Source organism: Bombus impatiens, unplaced genomic scaffold, assembly GCF_000188095.3.
Source record: "Bombus impatiens unplaced genomic scaffold, BIMP_2.2 scf_0389, whole genome shotgun sequence".
In the NCBI taxonomy this organism is placed as follows: domain Eukaryota; kingdom Metazoa; phylum Arthropoda; class Insecta; order Hymenoptera; family Apidae; genus Bombus; species Bombus impatiens.
The window spans coordinates 202,816-219,938 of record NT_176808.1 but is presented as its reverse complement, the minus strand read 5'-3'; the positions used below and the strand labels follow the sequence as shown (position 1 = coordinate 219,938).

The 17,123-nt window shown below is 33.9% G+C and overlaps 4 protein-coding genes across 7 annotated transcripts in view; 1 reads left to right on the top strand and 3 right to left on the bottom strand.

Annotated features, from left to right (window-relative positions):
• The window catches only part of LOC100742752 (semaphorin-1A-like), a 388,591-nt gene extending 386,515 nt beyond the window's left edge, over positions 1–2,076 (bottom strand). For both annotated transcript variants that reach the window (XM_024368161.2, XM_024368160.2), the window contains exon 1: positions 1,669–2,076. The gene's annotated coding sequence lies outside the window, so the exon portion shown is untranslated. The remainder of the gene's footprint in view (positions 1–1,668) is intronic.
• A 2,484-nt stretch (positions 2,077–4,560) lies between these two features.
• LOC105680868 lies at positions 4,561–8,632 on the bottom strand. Its single transcript, XM_033321101.1, has 2 exons — positions 6,184–8,632; positions 4,561–6,109 (listed from the first exon to the last, which is right to left on the bottom strand). The coding sequence occupies exon 1, from the start codon at positions 8,506–8,508 to the stop codon at positions 7,459–7,461; it is 1,050 nt and encodes a 349-aa protein (XP_033176992.1). The 5' UTR covers positions 8,509–8,632; the 3' UTR covers positions 4,561–6,109; positions 6,184–7,458.
• Positions 4,561–10,891, bottom strand: LOC100742150 (alpha/beta hydrolase domain-containing protein 17B). Of its 2 annotated transcripts, XR_004461847.1 has the most exons (4): positions 9,834–10,891; positions 9,038–9,170; positions 7,995–8,949; positions 4,561–7,717 (listed from the first exon to the last, which is right to left on the bottom strand). XR_004461847.1 is itself a non-coding variant. In XM_003490037.4 (3 exons), the coding sequence occupies exons 1-3, from the start codon at positions 10,475–10,477 to the stop codon at positions 8,866–8,868; spliced, it is 861 nt and encodes a 286-aa protein (XP_003490085.1). In that variant the 5' UTR covers positions 10,478–10,891; the 3' UTR covers positions 4,561–8,865. The 2 variants fall into 2 exon arrangements, 1 of the variants encoding a protein (XP_003490085.1); XM_003490037.4 differs by having other exon boundaries at positions 4,561–8,949.
• A 202-nt stretch (positions 10,892–11,093) lies between these two features.
• Positions 11,094–14,278, top strand: LOC100741306 (homer protein homolog 2). 2 transcript variants are annotated; one of them, XM_012386528.2, is made up of 7 exons: positions 11,094–11,335; positions 12,443–12,599; positions 12,687–12,818; positions 12,897–13,148; positions 13,245–13,391; positions 13,480–13,755; positions 13,975–14,278. In XM_012386528.2, exons 1-7 carry the CDS (start codon positions 11,310–11,312, stop codon positions 14,158–14,160), a joined length of 1,176 nt encoding a protein of 391 aa, XP_012241951.1. In that variant the 5' UTR covers positions 11,094–11,309; the 3' UTR covers positions 14,161–14,278. The 2 variants fall into 2 exon arrangements, with proteins under 2 accessions (XP_012241951.1, XP_003490078.1); XM_003490030.3 differs by having other exon boundaries at positions 12,897–13,391.
• Positions 14,279–17,123: the final 2,845 nt, after the last annotated feature.

Sequence of the window (17,123 nt, the reverse complement as noted above, 5' to 3'; positions counted from 1 at the left end):
TCAATGTGAAAACACTGCCACAAATCTTATCACGAATCTCATTACGCGACGTTTATTTCTATTTAAACGCAACTTATGTTTGTGAACTGCGTACGCCTGTAAATCATAGGTGTCACTTGTAGACACTATCGTTGTGCATACTTTCAACCATCTGGAAACAGTACAAATATCCTACTGTTGAAAATATTTTTAAAGTGTCATTTTATCGCTACACTCCCGGTAATCGGATTGTTATAACCATCAAAATATTTCAAACATTTTAATCCGATTTATATGTTATTATACACTGCAAGTCGGTCATTAACCTTACTATTTTTAACTGCAAACGCTGTAAAACTTTTGAGAAAAAATTTTCTCGTATCGTCATAACGATCATGCATTATACAAAGAAATATAGTCGACACAATCGACAATTTGGGATATTTCCCTGTAGCCTGATACAGGCCCAACGTGACCACAAGCTTATCGTGTTCGAACACCACGCGTCGTTACGTTCGAATCGTGGGGCCCCTCGGGCGAAAACCTCGAAACCGGTTCTGAGCGTACAGAATGGCTGGGTAGCCGGTCAGCATGTATATATACGACTCGCTACAACTTTCTAAACTTCCGTCGCGTATACCTAGACGCGTACGTTCAAACCGTGCGCTTTATTTTTCATTTTTCTTCGTCGACGTGTCATGGTGAAAACGTTGCAGAAGAATTTACCTCGTTAAACGGTCACTCCATCGATGCTACGCGCGCATGTTTAGTGTGATCCCTAACTCCGAAAATACTATACTATCCTGTTACAATGATCCGTAATGGAGTGTGAACGACACGAAACAAATATAAGAATGTATATCAAACTTATGGACACGATGAAACGAATAAAGAATTTCATTGGTTCGTTTATTTCGGAATAATACGCAAATGAACTCGAATATTCGTTCGATTGCAAGCACTCATCTCTATTTGTTTACGTTCTTGATCGTATTGGACACAAGTTCTAAGAAACGAGGGTGTGAGAACTAGGACGAAGAATGCTTTTGAACGATGAGAACACACTGTTTATGCGAATCTTGTCACCCTTCATGAATGAGATGAAAATGTTCGAAAGCGTTCAAATCAAATATGTGTATGTTTATATGGCTTGATGCGTATCTCCGAAAATGCCTATTCCAATTGTTCCGAAACGATATAGAAAAAGGCTTTTCCTTTGAAAAGGGAATGGTAATGGGAGAAGGGAGTGGGGAATCGCTTTTCTAAGGCGTAACGCACGCTAGGACCAACGCTTGACACATATCACAACACGACGCGACGTTGGCGTCGTCTCTGTACACGTGTATTTACTATTTATGACAAAGGATAGAGCAGTTGTACGAACGAGAATAAACTAACCGTTATTGCACTTCGTGCCAAACGCCATGCGATTCTCGCACGCTACCAGCATTCTTAATTGCACCGGACAACGGTTCGTATTCACGACACTTTCCTCCTACTCTAACTCAGTGACTGCGAGCGTTCGTAAACTTCGAAACAGTGATAGAAGACCCTAAGGCGGAACGAGGGTCTTCTATCACCGGCACTTCGCGTCGACGATCAACGATTCGATGACGCTTTTGAAACAACTAACTCGAGCCTACGAGGATTATGTGGCCGGAAACAAAGGTGCATATTTTTCAAACTTACCAGAAATATTGTCTGGATCGGTACAAAGTGTATTCTGCCAGTATGGGACAACCCTCGGCGCGTAGAAGTAACTCACAAAAAATCCCAATGGGTGTTTAGTGAAAAATCTTCGTGGTAAAACCTACGCGAGATGAAACTATTTCCCTACCATAAACGAACGTTAAACACAGAAAAATAACACTGAAAAAACATCACCGAACTCACTGTCCTTTTTAATAGGACGTCCCACGTAATTATAAATTCCCTGGCGATGCCGTGTGGGCGGGAGACGCAGCACAAAACGAAAAAAAAAAGAAACGAATTTGATCGGCACGTAAAAGCTTCGGTAGCTATCACGAGAGGGTACACGAATAGGACGGAACGAAACAATACGCGCGCTGCTCGAGACGCAACTGCCGCCACTACCGACTCTATTTCCCGCTGTACCCCACTTCTTCTCCCGCGATCCCCACCATCTTTCTCTAGCAGTCAACCATTCTCCCCTCTGCCCTGCTGCTGCTGCTGCTGCTGTTGCTGCTGCTGCTCCTATCCTTTCCGACCATTCTTTGGTCCCTTCTTCGGCCTTCGACGATTCTTCGATACCTATCCTGCACGCAATAGTATGTACTTACGCGACAAAGACCCTACAGACACTTGTCACGAACGTACTAATACAAGCACACTCGTAACCTGAAAATTTTTAAACGTCAAAACAATTAGTTTTACACGATAAGCTTTTCGCACGTAATACGTGTAATTCACTATCTAACGACTATTTGTCTTTATAAAGATAATCATTTCTAACGTCTATTTACGTTCATAAAAACATTTACACGCGCGCGAATACTAGTACGTATACTACTAATCTATGTGTGCTTTTAACGTTGTAATTATCATGGGCTAATTTTGCTTAAAACCGTTTGTACGGAAAACGATATTTTACTTAATATACGAAACGTATAATTTTGATCCTTTTGACCTGGAGATGTTCTCTTTTTCTTGAAATAATACGATACTGAGTTGGACGCCTACTTGCATATATGCAGCGCGTAGACGCTCTAATGGACATTACGTACGGCGGCGTGTGATATGGAGTAAGTAAGTACAATTGTTCAGCAGACTGCGTGACGCTGCACACCGAGGGCGTGGCAAAGTGTTCGAGTTGCTAATAAAGCAATTTATCGTTATGCAAAGAAAATAACGTTTCATATTCATTAAAATACTTTCACAATCTTTCTAATAACTTCAAAACGTCAAAACGTAATAACTTCAAAATGGTATAATATAGATCGATCGCGTGGTAACACATGTTACGGAAAAAGAAAACTGTAATTCTACTTTATTCGAAACAAACATAAGAAAGTTTCGTTCATAAACGTTTCTATTCGCGACATAATAAATAATGAGTTTGACGAAAGAGATCTATAAATAAACTTAATAAAATAAATGATAAAAGTATATATATTTAGCACTCTACTAGCACTCAACTTTATCGATTATCCATTCTTGCGACTCCTACACGTAAAATACACGTTTTATAAGAATTTACTTTTGGAATATTAAATTCAATGTTGGGGTTTAAAAAAAAGTCGTACAACGAATGACCTTCTATCTATATTGTAATTTTACGTAGACTGCGTACGAAACGAAACTCGGACTCGCATAAAATGAATCATTGCCGATGACAGTCGTGAATAGATATTAATTCGCGAGACACGAACAGTAGCAGAAAATTTTGTCTCTTCTTTGGAGTAGCTTTGTAGGCTGGCTGAAGGTATAGCGCAACCATTGGAGCTCAAGCTGACGCCGCGTAACCTGTTCTCATTTTTATCGTCAGCATCAGGTTTCAGCGCAGGTGAGCTGCGAAGGTGCTGAGTCGAGTCCAGCGAACCAGCTCGTGGTTCTCGAGCATTTCCTTCTCCCTCATCATAGAAACGCATTGACCTTCGGGACAAAATGCCGATGATCAATGCAAACGTTACATCGTATTAGCGTTATTCGAGGATATAGCCAGGATTATGTGACTATCTAATAACTAGCAGGGATCTTAATTAATTGCAACAGCAAGCGTCTTATTCGCTGTGAAATTTAAAACCACGCTCGATGACCGTCTGCTGTTCTTTCGACTCAACGAAACGAACTTGACCGATACTAAAAATGAAATAATTTCCGAACTCGCGTGCTGCTATAGCGCACTTTTATGTACTTTTATAAATAGCTATGCGTGTCAGAAAGAACACAGAATTTGCACTCTTTGATCATTTATAGTGCCTTTACCGCGTATCAAAGCGAAAAGTTTGTTCGCGTTCAAGGAACTTGACGTACTTCGTCGCATCTGGAAAAATTCTGTATCGTAGTTTGATAAAAATGAATATGCGATTGGGTCGTAAATTATTAATGGATAGAACATGATGATGTTTACTGTCATTTCTATAGGATTTTATTAACATTGTTACTTCAGTAATATTAATTACAAATACCAATTTTTAATGTTCGATAGTAAAAAAAAGAGAAAGACGTTTAAAAAAAGAACAAAAGAAAAAGGAACGGGATCAAGATCAAGTACGTACACAATTTCGATTTTACAGAATAGCATGACAATGAGCGGCTGCATTATTTAAATATAATTCTACCGCTTTAACGAACGCGTGATAACCGATTGCTTAAACGGAAGGATGACGATACTTCCGGCGTGAAATGATTTATTCGATAAATGACTATTCATCGGCGACATCGCCAGGTACACCGATAAAATAAGCGGAGTTGAATAATATGGGCCTACAGATGACGTTTTGTATGATTTATACAACAATTGTACACTATTTAAACGTCGCAGGGCTTGACAAACTATATCGCAATGCAGTACGCTCAAGTCAAGTGCGATGGAAGTATAAAATTCTAAAACAACCCTAATCGGGTGCCCAGCAAGTGTATTTCAGACTACGTATTCTACACGATTTCGTAAGAAATAACGTTATTCCGCTTGGTATCATGTCTTTATGCACTAAATAAAACAGTAATTTTGTTATTCAATCCGAGATACTCATCTTTCTTCTCTTTCTTCTCTTTCCTGTCCTATAATAATTTTGTAATGAGCTACATGTTATTTACTTATCAGACAACTAATCAACTAATTCATTTTGTGTTACAGTCGTTACACTTCGTGATACATATGACACTAACGATCGGTACAGGGGATCTCGTAATCTCTATCATTGTTATCTCCTCCCTCCCATCTCTTTAACCCATCTTCTGCCGTAAGTACATTGGTTACGACCGAACAGAACATCGAGCGTATTATTTCTAATACTTCACTTACACGCTATTATGTACAGTTATGAATACCGCACCGTGATTCGCGTGATACCCCCGCCCCCCTCAAAGACCATTGAGTACCATTTTACCGGCACGATGCAATTATGAAAGACGAAAGTGCTGTTCAAAACCGGTCGATTGCTTGACGCATATTGAGAGACAGAATAGGGTAGTAAAAAATAGTAAAAGAAATGAGCGAGAGAAAGAGAGAAAAAGAGAAACACACAACAGGAAACGAGAAAGAAAGTAGAAGAAAGAGGGGACGCGTATGCATTCGAAATATGCTGTACAAAAGTTAGTTTCTATCCAGTTTTATAAACGATCGGTTCTAGTTTTCGGCGAGCACCGATCATTTTACTATTATACGTTATCTTTGCGGAGTTTTCTATAAAATCCCTCTCTGAAATATCTGCCGTTTATAAAACTGGACATTTGTCGAACAACGGTATAAATTTTTTTTTTTCACGAGTTACGTAATAATTGCGATACAGATCAATTTAACAGCGGCTACGTGAAAGCCAATGGAAGGGTAACATCGGACTCTTTTTATTTCGGTACTATTATGTACCATAGACTATTCTAAAAGATTAATGCTAGAGGAAAGTGAATATAATATTTGACGATCGAGTAGAAAATTTTTCAACAGCAATGTGAAACAAATAAAAAAAGTAATACACATATAAATAACGATAATTAAAATTATCAAAGCTACGATTAAACGAACGAAAATATTTCGTATCTTTCAATAACGATCTATTAGATCGACCTTTATTTTTTTAATTAAATTTTTACAATCTTATATCCTCTTGTAGATAAGATACTTTCAAATAAGTGGAGATGTAGCCAGAAACCATCGAACAACAGAAGCCATGTATCATAAATAGATAATAAAAATATATTCACTTTCCGTTCGTTCATACCATCACAATTATACAAACATTTAATTTCAGTGTATACTTGTAGTTTGAAGACATTCATAGCAATTTATTGTTTAAAAGACAACGAGGACGGGTAGAAATGTTCACGAGAATGCAAAATTAACAATAAAAACGAACAATCCCTAGAGAAATACATACATGTACAAGCGCCGATTCATTCCATTGGCTCCGTACAGTCATTTCACGTTGTCGCATACATTATACATACACTAGTAAAGAAAAAATTATTTAATTGTACTGTATTTACATTATCGAGATATAAAAATACTAACAAGAAACATACCTATAGACAAGATCCTCCAAACGATTCACCTCTTTAGAAATAAACTAATTCATAATCAAGTTTGGCAGTAATATTGTCCCTATCTAGTTGCATTCTTATTCTTATTGTTGTTTGCAAGACCATCATCTCATTCATTGTCATTAAAACATAACGTTTTTTATGACGTCTTACACTTACACATTTTCTTAACGCTATCCATTAACTTTTAGTCTCTATCCTAAATTTTTTGCTACCTTGGAAGATTTCCATTGCTCGCTGCACAGGCCTTTGCTGTGGGTTAATACAAAAACAAATGTTTCCATTATCGGTACAGCTATCATATATTCCGGTCTGAGTGACAGCGATTTACTTATAAAATCATGCGATTTCACGTAACATTTTTTTTACCGCTGAACCTAATTTATAAAAGTCATAAAAACACGCAATGCAAAACACATCCCACATTCATTAACAAATCTATTAATCGTTACTTATTCTCTTTTCTTTCGGAGAAATAAGTTTAAATGCATAAGAATATGATAAAATGATCAACAACAAAAGCATTTACAAAGTTGTTTGATTTTTTGATCAACCAATAATAATATAAAATTATATCGATGTTTAAATTAACGAGTATAGGTTCAGCGAAGAATTTTAGTGCCACACACTTGCTAGAATCGAGTATAATAGCATTCGTGGTAGCAGAAAGTATTTCAATGTAAGCTATATTCGACTCCTTAGTCTTAAAGAGAATGATGATAAAGATCAAATAATAGTAATAATAATAATAATAATAATAATGATAATAATACTTGACATATTTGTCATAACAATGTTTCACAGCGTACGCTGCGAAAACGACTTACAACAAACGCACGCATGCATCAGTATGTGTACGCATGTGTAGTAAGAATATTCAATATGCACAGATATATTATCTCATATCTCTAGAAATATAATAATTTTTATGTATATATCGCATATGTATTTATGTGCACAGTCTCACTAGCACTGTTACAGCCCGAATAAGTGTCGTGCGTATAAATCTATGATTTCTTTAAAGACAGTTATGTGGAAGAATAATGGAACGACAACTCGGCGAGACACGTGGAATTCATATTATTTAGTTAACACTTTGTCTCTAAAGTTGCTTGTTAAATTTTATCAGGATCGATTTGTATAGTTCTCGCTTCAACTTCTGAATAACATTTCCCGAGCATTCAACTGATGATGTCGAAAGTCCAGTTTGTTAAATACCATAGTTCCGTTCTAATAAACGAATAATTCAAGATTGCTTCACTTGTTGACAATGTTGCACAACTCACCAACGCTTCTGCTTCGAGGTGTATACCGTGATTTTTGAAATTGTTTTACATTTGGTAACAAATTAGTTTGCATTGATGTTCTTTCTGAAGTCTTGGAACTAATGTCTATCTGTACGTTTATATGCGATGGACTCTTCGAACGTACAGCGTGGTGGGGACTCTCGTGATTTGCAGTGAATCGGGAAAGTAAACTGGAATCATTGGATAAAATCTTTGAGCTTGCAGCCAACCTACAAGCACAAGGAGAACACTTTGGTAAGTTTATCATAATTTTATCTGGCTCGATTGTCAAAGACGACCGACCAAATTTTCTTAACGGGCTGGAAAGAATTCTTTTAGCTCTCAGTTTCTTTTCCATTGAATCTTGGCTTTTTCCTTTATCTTTGCATGTTTTTTCGAAACTTTTACTTGCAAATTTATTACTCTTACTACTCCACGAAAACTTTTTCGTAGATTCTGCTGATTTTTCATTATGAGCTTGTGATTCATGGTCTTCGGATCTCTTACCTTTTACAATTACGTCTTTACTTAAAATTTTAGTACAACAATGTTTCTTAGTATTCTTCGTACATTCTGAATCCAAAACAGATTCTATACTACTATATTTGAATTGATTTATAGGAGATTTCCTCTCTATTTTGAACTGACTTTGAATACTTTTACAGTCTGAAATACTTTTATTATTATCATTAGGAATATTGGAAAATGACGACAGTGACTTTTCTCCGATCGCGTATTGTCGGCAGTCTTCAACCTGTATGTCAACTAAAGTCGTGTGAGATAATTGTGTATCAGCTTTCTTACTATGACTTTGACCAAATGAATTTTTCAAAGTCCTGTGAACAATATTCTTTTGATTTTTACCAAATGGATTTTTTAAATTTTTCGGTAAAGAAATATGCTTTTTTGCAACTTGACTAATATGATTCAACCGGAAGTTGTGGCAAATAGAGGTACTCCCTAATATCGTTTTACTGTGTTTGTTATCTTGAACATCTGTTACTATTTCCTCTTCTTTCATACTCTTCTCATCTTGTTGTATAGCTCTTTTCGAATTACTATCTAAACTGGAGTCATCATCTTCGGAACATGTTTCCTTTAAAGAATCTTTATAATGAACTTTCTGATTAATATCTATCTGTTGATCACGGAAGAAGAATCCGTCGTCAATAGAAACGAAAGATGACTCTTCGTCACAGGGGAGGACAGGTGCCTTCTCCCCTGTGGGAGGCGATTGCTAGACAAGCTTCTCAGTCTGTGAGCTTGTCGAAATAGAGCTGGTAGTATTTGAATTATTAGAAGTAGTGTGTCCTTGACTGCTCACATGTGTATGTCCTCCTCCCTGCCCCCCCTGATTCTGGGAGAGGCTTAGTCGCCGTCAGTTTATCAGTTCCACGCTCACAAATTGTTTCAATCGCTCTAAGTATTGATCGTACAACTCTACGTCATTATGGCCAGCACCCTAAAAACATAAGCGATAGTACTTATACGACTGAATTTCTTGCCTTCTTTACTTGAGAAAAGAAAAGGAAGTGCATAATTTTGTATACCTCGACCCATAATGGCTCTACTGCTCTTGGACACCTCTCATAAATTGCCAAACCATGACTAAAATTTATTACATCATCTTCGGTTCCATGAATTACCAAAACGGGAGATGTCACCTTGGGTACTTTGTCTATACTGTAAAAAGGAAAGAAACTTCGTTTTACACGTAATATTTATTTGATGTGTGATAAGTGCAAAATTTCTACAAAAGCATGAGAGTTTTATATTTACAAGTATATATAATAAATTAATAATATATTATAATAAATTAATATAGAAAATCGACAAATATTTAATTATTATTATTTAGCATAATTTAATTGAATAAAAAAGGAAAAACGATAGAGAATAGATAAGCAACAGCAAAAGTACAAAACCTATTAGCGAAGTATATGTCAACGGATCATGTAATTTATAGGTTTCCATGACGCAAGTATATAGGTAAACTTTTATTGCTTCCTATACTTGAACTCCGAAAAACCACACACCAACGCGAAAAAAATATATGCAGTCGCAGCATTGCTGCAAGCTTCCGTGAAACTTGTTATGCCAGTCAGAGCGTTCCACTTATTTTAAACTTCGTTTAAATTTTAAATACAGAATGAAATGTTTTTTTATATGTATGTACATATGCATATATATGTACACCACGTGCATGGATGTACACCTGAACTGGATGATAGTGTCATGCGCGTAAACTTAGCTGTGCGAATCATAGTATACGATAAGCAGATTATAGATCGCGTTTCATTTAACGCGATAAAGGGGGATATGTGCATGAAAAAGAATTGAACGTACCTAGGGAAGGCGTCAAAGAACCAAGTTCTTTTGGTGTTAGGGAAAGCAACTCGCATTCCCGACATTAGAGGTGAATGCAGAACAACTGCGCCAACCTCGTATCGCGCGGCCAGATCGACCGTGGGTACAGTCCCGATGCTTTGACCATATAGGATAATGTTTTCGGGGCTAATACCGTAACGTGTTCTAAGAGCATGCCACGCAGCATCTATGTCCGCATAAAGATTCTTTTCCGACGGTTTGCCACCAGAAACTCCATAACCCGAATAATCGTAACTGAATATATTACAATTTATTCTAGACCCGAGCCCCAAATAAAAACTAGACATCTGTCCGAGATCGACTGCATTTCCATGGGAATATAGTATGGTAAAACGTGCAGTAGCCGAACAGCGTACAAACAAACAAGCAATTCGATTTCCTCGTGACGTTCTTGCATAGAAACCTTCCACCGACTCTTTCTCCCTTTCCGTATATTGCCATTCTGCTCTTTCAGACAAAGAAATTGTAACCTTGGAACCTTCGTCCTCAATAAACGCATAAGTAGGCTCAGGAGGTAGAAACGCTAATTTCGCAGCGATCCTGGACGGGCAAGGTGGACAGCAAAACAAGCAACACAATTCACTAAAACTTAACCCGTTCATCGTTCCACGGGGGTGTTACGCGCACGCGAAAACGCCGTTTATCACGTTTCTTCGTGGAATCTCCGCATCGAGATTTCCGCTTTGATTTAGAAATAACTCCATCCACTGTAATTTCCACGCCTAGTGATTCAACCACAATGTCATTTGTTATCACACTCCTAGAAGAGTCTCTCACGATGAATCAGCCATGACGGCTCGTAAGGCGGACGATTTCTCTCCCTCCTATTTCCTCTCTTTCTCACATAATACCCCCACCTACCGAATGTTGCACACATCCATTGTATTCTGGTAAAAGGAGATAGTACAAGAAAGGGATAGAAACCATGCTGCTATTTTGCTACGTTCTTCTTCTCTATTCATTGCTCGCTATTGGTGAAACATTTAAACCAACAAGATGATTCGATATGCAACGAAGAATGATCGCGTATTCAAACGCGCGTTTCCTCGCTTACTCTATGTTACCAACATTCTAAATAACAATACAAACCGCATTATGAAAACATAAGTATGCGCCTTGCTATGCGACCGCGTCTAGTGATTTTTTTGAAAGAAAGCTACGAGGTTAGCAATAGCAACCTTTCGTGGAAAATCGATTAAATCCAGGTATATGGTGGAAACTCGACTAGTTTCATGTCGTTGCGTGATCGTTGCCGTTCGCCTATACAGTTTTGGCCGATGGCGGCTGTCAACTGGTGTAACTCTGTCTTTCGTGGAATTCATTTTCATCAATTTTCTAATCATTTTGAAAATTTCTATTCGCAAATAGTTATCACGCATTCGCGTTAAATTCATTTCTCTATGAGTCTGTGAAATTATCATTTACAACATTTGTATGACATCGGGAAAAGAAACAATGGGGTAAGTGAACGTGGTGGTATTCTGCACCGCCTTTTAAGGGTGTGTAATATATGTACACACCATTTTCATGTCGCATACAACTATGATAAACGATCCTTAATTCTTCTATTACTGAATACCGTCAATTGATACAAAATAGGTCGTGTCGCTTTCGTTGCGTTAACTAATGAACACTATCCTCCTTTCCCGTCTATTTACTATCATATTCCCGACATCATCGCAGATACGCATTTAGGTGGGTGCGTACATACATGAGGAAACTGGACCAGAATGTTTCTCTTCCCCCCCCCCTGTATTCATATATGCATAACCATAAAATAAAATAGTGAAGGTGGGATAAGTCGACACCGCGTGAAATGTGTTTATTCTAGTTGTTTACTCGGGCACCGTTTCATATATTTTTAGACTCTAATTGTGAAAATTCATTTCGACGACCCTACAAATATTTATTACGTTAATATCTATTCGACAGTTTTTTAATGCGATTATATTTTTATTTCCGATATAACATACCAAGCTTATGTAATTATATTATTTCTTTTTAGATCAGCTTTATAAATGATATCATATTTTATTAAAGTGATGAATTCTTTATTAATGTTTATTTTTTTATTGTAGTTATTTTTCACATAAAGTATATTTATTATTTGTTAAAATTACGTATTTTAAAAAACAATATATATAAATTGTAGATATATTGCACGTGTGAGAAATTAAAGAAATTAAGACAAAAGTATAATTGTTTCTTTTATGAAAACTGAAAATGTCTTGTTTATATTTATTTCTTTTGATTCCTTCCAAATTTATACAATATTGTAATGCTAAATTATAACATTATTAGATTTTCCATTGGATTAATTTTAAGGCATGTAATATGATATGTATATTTGAAATTTTTTGATGTATTTGATTTTGTTATGTTTCTGTGGAATATACATCTAATAAAGTTCTACAAAAAAGATAAACTTTAAGATATTTGTTATTATTAAAACACCTATAATTTATATTTTGATTATATAAATCAAGGTATATATAAATAGATGCTGCATGTATTAATTAAATCAATATATTTAAATACCTAAGTCTTTTACTTTTAATAAATTGCAGTGAACAACCAATTTTCACGTGTAAAGGACACGTGTTTCATATTGATCCTAAGACAAAAAGATCTTGGGTATCAGCATCTACAGCAGCAGTGTCTATTTCATTTTTTTATGACTCCACAAGGAGTCTATACAGAATAATTTCTGTTGAAGGAACAAAGGTGACTGAAAAATGGCTGAACTGTTAAACAAAGTAAATATACACTGTATCAAAAATAAACTTACATTGTATTTTATTTCTCTTTTAGGCAGTAATAAACAGTACTATTACTCCAAATATGACCTTCACAAAAACATCACAAAAATTTGGGCAATGGTCAGATGTTAGAGCTAATACTATATATGGTCTTGGCTTTTCATCTGAAGTAGAATTAGGAAAGGTTTGTGAAATATGTCTTAAGTTAATGTACAGTCACTTGTACACTGTAATCTCAGAGACAATACTATTCATTTGGCAGTTCATAGAGAAGTTTCATGAAGTGAAGGAAGCCACTAAATTAGCTAGTGCTAAATTACAATCAAACAGCTCATCTGTTACTCCTGCTACTAGTGCAAATGTTAGCCCGATTACATCACGATCAAGTATGCCATCGTCAGAACAAGATCTTATAGACCCGCCAAATTCATCGATGATTAATTCCAATATATCAGCATCAAATAATCCCAATCCAAATGCCAACATGATCTCCACTCAAAACAGTGTGTCTTTGGTAAGCAGCAGTCCCTTACCTGGTAGTTGTCAGAATAAAGTGGATGATGAATTGAAAAATGCAGTCCATTCAAGATCACAGAGTGTTTCTCAGCAGAGTACAGAAAGTCCACAACATCAAGGGAAATCATCGCAACTTAGTTCGACGCCAGGTGGACAATCAGCTGAAATGCAGCTTAAGTATGAGAATGATAGGCTGAAACTTGCATTAGCACAAAGCTCTGCAAATGCTAAGAAATGGGAGGTATGGTTTTATGTATCGAAACATACATAATTATTGTAAAAAATTACCTAGCATATGATATAAGTTATCGCAAAAAATTTGTTTGCAGGTTGAATTGACTACATTGAAAACAAATAATGCCAGATTAACGAGCGCGCTACAAGAATCCACAGCCAATGTCGATGAATGGAAAAGACAATTGCAATTATATAAAGAGGACAATGCAAGGATTAAAGCCAAGTATGCAGATCTCGAAGCTGGAAAAATAGCAGAAGGCAATAGCGAAGCATTAAGGTTGAGAGTTGAAGCATTAGAAAGTGAACTTAGAACAAAAAATGAAGAAATCAAAGCTCTTACTATAGCTACCAAAAATAAAGATTTTGTAGTACGTATAGATTGTAAAATAATCATATTAAACATTAATAACTAATGATTGTCGAATAATTAAAATAATATAAAAATGTTTTCTAGCTATTATATTTACTAAATGTCACTTCAATCAAAAGAGTATAGAAATTCAATAATAATATCTGGTCATGCTTAATTAATTATTCGTCTATTTTAAATAAATGAATATATAAATTCATAATTTCATCTTTTTCAGGCTTTACAGAAAGAAAATGCAGAATTTCGTGAAATGTTAAGGGCTGTTCATGAACAATTAGAGCTTGCATTAAGCGCAAATAATGTCCAAAAACAGAATTTGAATACACTAAATGCCAGATTAGCTGGATATATACAAGATTTGGTAACTGTACATCGAGAAATTACAAATACATTGCAAACTTAAGTTTCCATGTAGTGATGTCTAAGAATATTCTTCATGAGAGTTTTGTATTTATGATATAAGCGAAGTAAACAAATGGACGGTGTAGATTAATACAATGGGAAAGGTTCCAAAAAAAAAACATGCATAGTAAAAAAATCTTGAAAAAGTAAACTAAGAACACTATCTTCAAGTGATAAAGATAGATTACATCTCTTTAATGTATTTATTCCGTGTTAAGTTAATGACAGCATTTGGTGTTCACGTTCATAAATTTTTCGTGCCATATTCATGTCCTTATTGTATATAAAAATGTGTTCTTTTTAACAACGTTTTATATATTGTGTTTTTTTAATTAGTATACTTCTACACAGAAGGAAACGTAACTATCATTTACATATTATGTACCTAGTATATTGTACTATAAAAACAATTTTACAATTATTTTTACAGGTTATTTAATTAAAATTTATTGTATTATGTTTTCTATACAAAATGTTACAATCAATTTTTATTAATCATACAAATTATTTACATATATAATTTGTTTTTTTCTGATGATTGTGTCTAAATGTTTGTGAAATAAATTATAGTTGCAATTATACTGCAGTCATCATTACTAATACTGTTTCACTGATTACTGTTGATCTTTGACTCATTATTAAACTCTACAATTCTTACTATACTATTATAGCTATTATTATGATTATTAATGCTATTATAATTACCTCCACTATTGCTGCACTATTAATTGTTATTATTATTGCTCATAGTATCATCATTAGTGTTACTTCTATAACTGTTATTACTGTTACTGCCATTATATGTTCACAAAGGACTTTTATGATATATAAAAATATGAAACATATCAAAAATGTCACAAGATTTAGTGTAATACATGTTTCTCGATGTTTTTTGGAACTTAGCCCCTTGAAGACAACAATAAAATTCAGTTCATTGTACCCATGAACACGACTAAAAAACTGCACAATTAACGTTAGTAACGTATAGCGATACTCAATTATGTAGTATATCTATTTAATTCAGCTGTACATTGTATCCATATTCTTCTAGTTCTAGCACATATTATTTATCTTTATCAATAGTATAAAAATATATAAAATTGGAGAGTCTGGCATGAGCTGTACAGAACCATTGATATCTAATATAAAATGTAACATGAAAAAATATATTATAGGGCTCATTTACAATGGGTAACTTAGTGGTTTGAACATGGAAGGTTATCTAATACGTCAACAATGAGAAAATAATGTTTTTGATGTGTGAAATATTTTATTGTCTTTCTTATGAAAATCAAGTTATTATTGTTGAGAAAATAAACATCACTCTTCGTAATATAAATGGATTTATATATATTATTTGCTATTTATTATTCAAATAATCTATAGCAATCAAGCCAGATATTCTTCAATATGTTGTATTTGAATAGCATTATAGACTCATTAGGAAACAAAATTTACCCAAGACTGATGACCGATTGTCTTAAAGATGTCAAAGTGATACTTCTTGCAACAATAATTTCTAGTAGTAAATGAAGTGCGAAATACTAAACAGAGCACTTTTTATTGTACTAACAGTATGTATGTATGTACGTAAAATGTTATGGAAATGAGTTTTAAATTTGAGGAATTGGAAACAAAAGCCTCGCTTGCCACATGTAATCCTAATAAAACATTTTCAGATGGCTTTCTTGTGTTCTATTATCAATTATGATATTACTATATCCATACTTTCATAAATTGTTTGACATTATACGATAAATTTAATTTAATAATTGTTATTAATAGAATTTTAATACTTATCTAAAATATAAATATATATCGCATATACCATGATAGAAAACTAAAGTTATGGAAATTTAGTAAAAATTCTACTGTTTTATTTCATTAACTCATTTATACATTAAAAAAATATGTAACATTTATAAAGATGCTGATTCTCTTCACCTTAAGCTATAATTTATATATGTCTATAAACTTACGAACTTCTACATAAAGTATAAAATGAAATTATGTTCTTACATCATGTAATCGTAGTAGTTTATAAATTATGTATACTGTATAACGAAATATATAAACATATAACTTTATAATAATAGATTAAAAATAGTAAAGTTTTATTAAATTTAAAAAGATTATTAAAATAATAACAGAACGTATATTATATTAAAATAAATATGGAAGTCAGCAATAGCTGGTTGTATCTATATCATTTTGCACAATTAGAATGCTAACATTTTAATCGATATCTTAAAAATAAAATCAATTATTACCATTTATTTACTTCTTATTTCCCAATTATATTAAAATAATTTTATATATTATGTTATATGTTTATACTAACATTATTTTTATGTAATGATCATTCACTTTATTTTTCAAAAGTTTACCTAAAATAACCTGATTAAGCAAAATCCATAGAATATCATTTTATTTTAACATTCTTTCGTAAACTACGATATTATAAATTTTTTTACATTACTGAATGTTTTATTTTTCTGTATATAAAACAAGCATATCGAGTTTAAAATCAGTATTATAAATTTTAGAAACTTCAATTAAATATTAATTTGATTTATATTTTATATAAAACGAGTAAAGTTAAATATCACAGCGATGTATTAATTTTATATGGTAGATGTAAAAACATGTAAATAGTAAATAGGGATTATTTTCATAGAAAAAATAGGAAGAACTTGTTTCACTTTATGCAAAATGTATGGTAATGAATATTAAATATGATGGTTATTTACATGTATAAAGAATGTATAATAATGACAGCGAACAAATCATAAATAATAATTTTCCAAAATTAACAAGTATATATATATTATATGTAATTACAACAATGCGTTATAGTACGCTTATTATATCGAAGAAAATGATTGAAAAATTGTTTACTGTTGTTAATAATTTCATACGTCTAACGTACTTATATATATTTATTATTAAAATAGATTTATAAAA

What these genes read in the sequence shown, in the direction of transcription:
- LOC105680868 (XM_033321101.1), bottom strand. Translation starts at nt 8,508, where the DNA reads ATGAAAGAAGAGGAAATAGTAACAGATGTTCAAGATAACAAACACAGT.
- LOC100742150 (XM_003490037.4), bottom strand. Translation starts at nt 10,477, where the DNA reads ATGAACGGGTTAAGTTTTAGTGAATTGTGTTGCTTGTTTTGCTGTCCA. An exon ending in TTCTTTGACGCCTTCCCTAG is followed by an intron (nt 9,171 to 9,833) that starts GTACGTTCAATT and finishes TCCTTTTTACAG; the next exon opens with TATAGACAAAGTACCCAAGG. An exon ending in TAGAGCCATTATGGGTCGAG is followed by an intron (nt 8,950 to 9,037) that starts GTATACAAAATT and finishes TTATGTTTTTAG; the next exon opens with GGTGCTGGCCATAATGACGT.
- LOC100741306 (XM_003490030.3), top strand. Translation starts at nt 11,310, where the DNA reads ATGACATCGGGAAAAGAAACAATGGG. An exon ending in TCGGGAAAAGAAACAATGGG is followed by an intron (nt 11,336 to 12,442) that starts GTAAGTGAACGT and finishes AATAAATTGCAG; the next exon opens with TGAACAACCAATTTTCACGT. An exon ending in CCAAAAATAAAGATTTTGTA is followed by an intron (nt 13,756 to 13,974) that starts GTACGTATAGAT and finishes CATCTTTTTCAG; the next exon opens with GCTTTACAGAAAGAAAATGC.